The sequence below is a fragment of the Cynocephalus volans genome, chromosome X (genome assembly GCF_027409185.1).
Source record: "Cynocephalus volans isolate mCynVol1 chromosome X, mCynVol1.pri, whole genome shotgun sequence".
Taxonomy (NCBI): Eukaryota; Metazoa; Chordata; class Mammalia; order Dermoptera; family Cynocephalidae; genus Cynocephalus; species Cynocephalus volans.
Genome location: NC_084478.1, coordinates 20,332,596 through 20,338,916, shown reverse-complemented (window position 1 = coordinate 20,338,916; position 6,321 = coordinate 20,332,596). Strand labels below are relative to the sequence as shown.

Below are 6,321 nucleotides of genomic sequence, written 5' to 3'. Positions count from 1 at the left end.
ACTTCTAAGCTTCCATGCGTGCATTTAGCAGCAGCTCCCTGTGGCAAGTATAGTTACTGTCACATAAGCACATTCTTGGGGCAGAATCCTGTGGGGATCACAAGATTCCTTCGGGATCGAGGCTATTTCAGACAGCCGAGAGCAGGCCCAGAGGCTCCCTTTTTAGGAGAGCGTAGGTAAGGGAGGGCAGAAGGCAGGGATGGAGGTTGGGGACATTGAAGGGGTGACAGTGGAAGACAGCAGGGCCGCCGGGAACCCTGCTGACCTGTGGCCTCCCAGGAGCCGCTGCTGCCCCTGTGACCACTGCCGACCCGAACTGCCACCTCGGCCACCGTAGCTGTCCTAGTCGCCGCAGCTACCGTTGCCAGGATACGCAAAGCGGCGGCCGGAGCCAACCCCGGGTCTGGTGCGGTGAGGCCGGAGGTGGACATGGCGAGCAGACGGCGCCACGTCAGAGTCTGTGTTCGGGATGAAGACCAGCGCTGGGACCAAGTAGGTCCCGGGGACGTGTCCTGGGCTTCCACTGAGCTGGTCCAGCTGCCTAACTGTGAACTCGATGGGCTTGAACAAATCGCTGCTTTGGTTACCTCGGTTCTCCCCTCGCCTACCGGCAAGGAAAGGCTGGCTCTGGTCCTGGAAAGTGAGGATTATATTCAAAAACTCCTGCAGCTGTTCCGCACTTGTGAAAATCTAGACAACACTGAAGGCTTACACCGTTTCCATGCAATTATTAAAGGCCTGTTCTCCTTCGACAGCAAACCTCTGTTTAAGATCATGCTTTCTGATGAGTGTATCATGGATGTGATGGGATGCCTTGAATACGATCCTGCTTTGGCTCAGCCAAGACGGCATAGGGAATTCTTGAGCCAAACTGCCAAGTTCCAGGGATTTATACCAATAACAGACTCTGAACTTAGGCAAAAAATATGTCAGATGTACAGAGTGCAGTACATATATGACGTTCTGGTGCCTCAACCACCCACATCTGCAGATAATCTTTCTACTCTTCAACATTTTATTTTCCTCAAGAAGGTTGAGATAGCCAGCATGCTGCAGCAAGATCGCAAGTGTTTGTCTGAAGTTTTAGCAAAGTTTCAGGATAAGACTCTAGATGATGACAAACGGCGTGAATTGGTGCTTTTTTTTCAAGGACTTCTGTGCATTTTCTAAGACATTACGGCCTCAAAGCAAGTATAAGTTATTCCAAAAGTTGACACAATTGGAAATTCTTCCTGCTCTTAAAATCGTAATGAGTGCCGATGATTTGCTAATAAGATCGGCTGCTACAGATATATTTACTTATCTAGTTGAGTACAGTCCATCGAAGATCCGAGAACCTGTAATGGAGGAAGCAGAGAAGACTGAAGGTGATGACCTTTTCATTAATGTAGTGATTAAACAAATGACCTGTGATACTGATCCTGAGCTGGGAGGTGCTCTGCACGTGATGGAACATCTGCGCACTTTGCTTGATCTGGACAACATGCTGTCAGCATCCAATAAAAACGTAAGATGCGATTTTCTAAATTGCTTCTATAAACATTATGTGCATAACTTCATAGCACCACTTTTGGCCACCACTTCAGAAGACATACGTGAAGGAGGTAATATATCCACCGAAAGCAAAAATGGCCCCGATAATTATCAAACAGCAAAGCTGCTTGCTATAATTTTAGACCTACTCACATTTTGCTTACAACAACACACACATTACATACAAAGCTCTATTTTGAGCAATGATTTGCTAAGAAGGGTCTTGATTTTGATGAATTCAAAGCACACTTTCTGGTCTTGTGTGCTGTTCGCTTTATGAGAAGGATGATTGGCCTTAAAGATGAACTTTATAATAGTTACATCATCAGGGGAAATCTGTTTGACCCAGTTGTAAATGCTTTTCTGCATAATGGATCCAGGTACAATATGTTGAATTCAGCTATTATTGAGCTGTTTGAATACATAAGAGTGGAAAATATCCCATCTCTTGTTGCACATATAGTCGAAAAGTTTTATAAGGCACTTGAATCAATTGAATATGTCCAGACATTCAAAGGAGTGAAGATTAAATATGACGATCAGAAAGACACGGAAAGTCGAATACAGAATTATTTGCGTTCCATCCCATATGGTAACATACCTCAAGGAGGTGCCAAAGTCTCGGAGGTAAAGGAAGAAATGTGTTTTAAAGAAGATATGGGAGTAGCAGTCATGCCAACATTGGAAAATAACTTTCTGAGGACGTGAGGGCGACGAGGGGACCAGCACCGACACCCCGAGAGTGGCGGTGACAGAGGCTCTCAGGACTTGAGAGGGACGAGGGGACCAGGGTGACGGCCAGGAGGCCACGCAGACGCGGAAGCCGGAGCGCGGGAGAAAAGGCGGAAAGACAAGAATCCCTTTTGCAGGAGATGAAGAGAGGAGTGGAAACGTGCAGGATGGGGACACGGCGGGGCAGCTGCGCTCTGCGACAGTGCTCAGTACGTCCCCTCATGGCGAGGGGAGAACCGAGGTAACCAAAGCAGCGATTTGTTCAAGCCCATCGAGTTCACAGTTAGGCAGCTGGACCAGCTCAGTGGAAGCCCAGGACACGTCCCCGGGACCTACTTGGTCCCAGCGCTGGTCTTCATCCCGAACACAGACTCTGACGTGGCGCCGTCTGCTCGCCATGTCCACCTCCGGCCTCACCGCACCAGACCCGGGGTTGGCTCCGGCCGCCGCTTTGCGTATCCTGGCAACGGTAGCTGCGGCGACTAGGACAGCTACGGTGGCCGAGGTGGCAGTTCGGGTCGGCAGTGGTCACAGGGGCAGCAGCGGCTCCTGGGAGGCCACAGGTCAGCAGGGTTCCCGGCGGCCCTGCTGTCTTCCACTGTCACCCCTTCAATGTCCCCAACCTCCATCCCTGCCTTCTGCCCTCCCTTACCTACGCTCTCCTAAAAAGGGAGCCTCTGGGCCTGCTCTCGGCTGTCTGAAATAGCCTCGATCCCGAAGGAATCTTGTGATCCCCACAGGATTCTGCCCCAAGAATGTGCTTATGTGACAGTAACTATACTTGCCACAGGGAGCTGCTGCTAAATGCACGCATGGAAGCTTAGAAGTTAGAGGATGTTCTTGCATAAAGGATTGTTGTCCCTCGGAAACATTTTTACTCATCTGGTGTGTGGGGATGGAGACTTAGGACCTTGACAAAAGGGAAGCTTAATCACCTATGTCCTGACCAAGTCCACATCTGACGTTGTACGACAAGAAAAGGCTGGACCAAAAAACAAGCAGGAGCAAGTGACCTGTAGACCATTAGCAAGAATCAGAGGAATAGGCTTGGGTCTCCTCCATAAGACTTGGCCTAAGCCTGGATCCCTCTGTTAATCCATCTTAGAGAGAGAGGATATTGTTCCAAGAGGGAATTGGGCAGCCCCTTTCCTCTGTTCAGTTAGGCCTGAAGCTCTGTCTTCCAGCACACATTTTCTTACATTTTCCAATCCATAAGTTCGCTCCTTATTCTTAGGGAAGGACTGAGCCAAAGGGAAACTGTGAGTTGAAATTTGCGAAGAGTGGTTATGGACAATTACAGATAAATTATTTTACTTCTTTTCTTAGTGATGATAATCATAATGAGCACAACAAACAAATAATAATAATTAGTTCTTCTTATTATTATGAAGAAGGTAATAACATAATTGACCAAGTATAATATTTAAGTGCTTACTATGTTCAAGACACTGTGACAAGAACGTTATACATATTTTCTTACTTAATTTTCGTAATAATCCAGTGATACAGGAGTATTAAGAATCCTTTTAGAATCAGGAAACAGACTTAGGGAACTTAAGTAAACTGCCAAAGGTCACACAGCTAATAAATTGAGGAACTCTGATTTGAACACATGTCTTTCTGATTCCAAAATTGGTTTTCTCAGCCATTGAACTGTGCTATCCCCTTCTTTTCTTGGCTTTCATCACACTTTATTTCACATTCCTTCCATCTATATAATTTGTAATAACATAAAATTATCAAGACAAGATGAAAGTCATGCACTTCCTCTTTTAGATACACATCTGTGTATGGCCAACTGAAAAATAGAAGCTTGGATGTGGCAGATCTGTTCAATATAATTTTAACAGTAACCAAGTTGATTTTTGATGTAGCAGCAACTTCTGCAGTGTTCTTTTAAAAAATATTTCTCTAAAACCTTAACCCTGTTATTGCAAGGGAAAATCTGAGAACGGGGCCACACGAAGCACATTTGTGCTTCAAGAGTCTTATTTGTAACAATCACTTCATTTTACATAGCATTTGAGATGTATGACAATTCTCAAGTAAAACAGAAAAACTTCCACACACCTCACTCGCAGTGTTGCCTCCAGAGGATTCTAGAATGTTCCCTTGGACAGTATAGATGGGGTGGACTTGAATGTGAATTACAATCACTTTTTTTTCTTTTCTTTTTATGGTGGCTGGCTTGTATGGGATCTGAATTTTTGACACCAGTGTTATTAGCACCACACTCTACTGAGTGAGCTAACCAGCCAGCCCCCTTGTTTATTTGTTTATTTATTTTATTTTGTTTTTTGTTGGACAGTCATTTCATGATAAAATTCAAATCAATGCCAGGATACTGCTGGTTTAGTAACATTTACAAATCATAAATAATATTTAAACATAAGAATTAATAAATGACACGATCTGCAAATACACCATAATAATAATGACATGGATGCTAATGGCCCAATTTTTTTCCCCGTTTGCTTTTATATTAAAGTATCTACTAGAATCAATTCTAAAACGGTCAGTTCTCTGAATGTGCCCTCAGGTTCTATTCTTCAAGAGGCATTCAGCACAAATCTGTGTGTTTTCATAATTTCGTATGTTTTATTTGCTTTTTCACTTAACCTTCATTCACTAATGGCATGAGGAAGATGTTACTACTGTCCTATTGGAGAGAAAAAAACTTGAAACTGCAAACTCAATCAAGTATTTGGTTTCAACCCTCACAGTTAGTAATGACGCCAGTATTTGAAACCAGGCCTTTTATAGAGTAGTTCCGACTCTCCACTTTGCTGTTCCCAATATGTAATGCTCTTTCCCAGACTATGAATAAATGGTTACAGCAGATGTTTACAACAATGTGATTTTTATCCCAACGATCACTGTTATTTGCTATTTCTCCATTTTGTTTTGTGAAGGAAAAACTTAAGAGCAGTTCAAAATCTAAATGGGTGGTATCAATATTAAGACTCAGGAGGCTTCTTCCATGTTGGACGTCGGCCTTCCTCACACTTCTTCCCCCAGAACTTAGGGGAGTAAAAGGTATAGTTCTTGATGACTCTGCTCTGAAAACAAATACTTTTACACAAGGATTTTGCAATTCATCCACATCTTATGACTACTAAGAGCTTAATTTGTATATTTCTTGAGTTGATTAAAAGACATGAAAGAAATGTGTCACATATTTCTGAAGTTTAGATATAGGTAAACCAAGCAAGTATATACAGATAGAATATTTAGACGTCCAAATATTCTACTTGTAGGAAGAAAGACCATTTCATATTTGAAACACAAGGCAAGCAGTGTCAACTCCATCCTTCCTTTTGTTCTTGTAAACAATATGGGGTCATTCTTGACTTTTCTCTTTCTGACACTTTACGTTTAGTTTTTTCGTATATGCTGTCTGTCTGACTATCAAAAGGTATTCAATATCCTACTGCTTCTCACCACTACCACCAGTGTCAAAGCACCATCATCTTTCATTTGGAAATTTCTAATATTCTCTTCCCCTGGCTTCTACCTTTTTGCCCTACTAGTACATTCTCAGCAAAATAACGAGAGCGGGGACTTTTAAAACAGAAGTCATACCCTCCCACTTCTTTGTTCAAGTGTGTTTCTACCCTACTTTGCATAAAAGCCAAATTTCTAACTACGGTATATACAGCCTAACAAGATCTGGCCCCTTGAAGTATGCAAGCTCTTCAGCTGATAGACTCTCTTTCCCATATTCTACGCCAGCCACACTAGCCACCTTGCTGTGTCTGAAGTACATCAGGCACACTCTTGCTTCAGGGCCTTTGCACCTGCCCTTCTTTCCACCCAAAACACTCTACTTCTCAGAATTATATCTACATGGCACACCCTCACCTCCTTCAAAAATTTATTCAAATGTCCCCCCCTCAGTGAGACCTTCCCTAACAACCCCTTTAAAATTGTAATGTCCTCCCATCCCAACCTGCCCATCTCTTATATATATATATTTTTTTTTTCGACCAAAGCACTTAGTATCATCTGATCACTTTGTACTTCTCTTATTCTGTTTTTTAAACCAGACTATCAGCT

The 6,321-nt window shown here is 43.3% G+C and overlaps 1 protein-coding gene across 1 annotated transcript; it reads left to right on the top strand.

Annotated features, from left to right (window-relative positions):
• Window positions 1–429: 429 nt before the first annotated feature.
• LOC134367789 (serine/threonine-protein phosphatase 4 regulatory subunit 3B-like) lies at window positions 430–2,971 on the top strand. The gene is given in 4 exon segments (XM_063084493.1): window positions 430–1,137; window positions 1,139–1,637; window positions 1,796–2,160; window positions 2,309–2,971. Coding segments are annotated over 4 exon segments (2,235 nt in total).
• The last annotated feature ends 3,350 nt before the right edge of the window (window positions 2,972–6,321 follow it).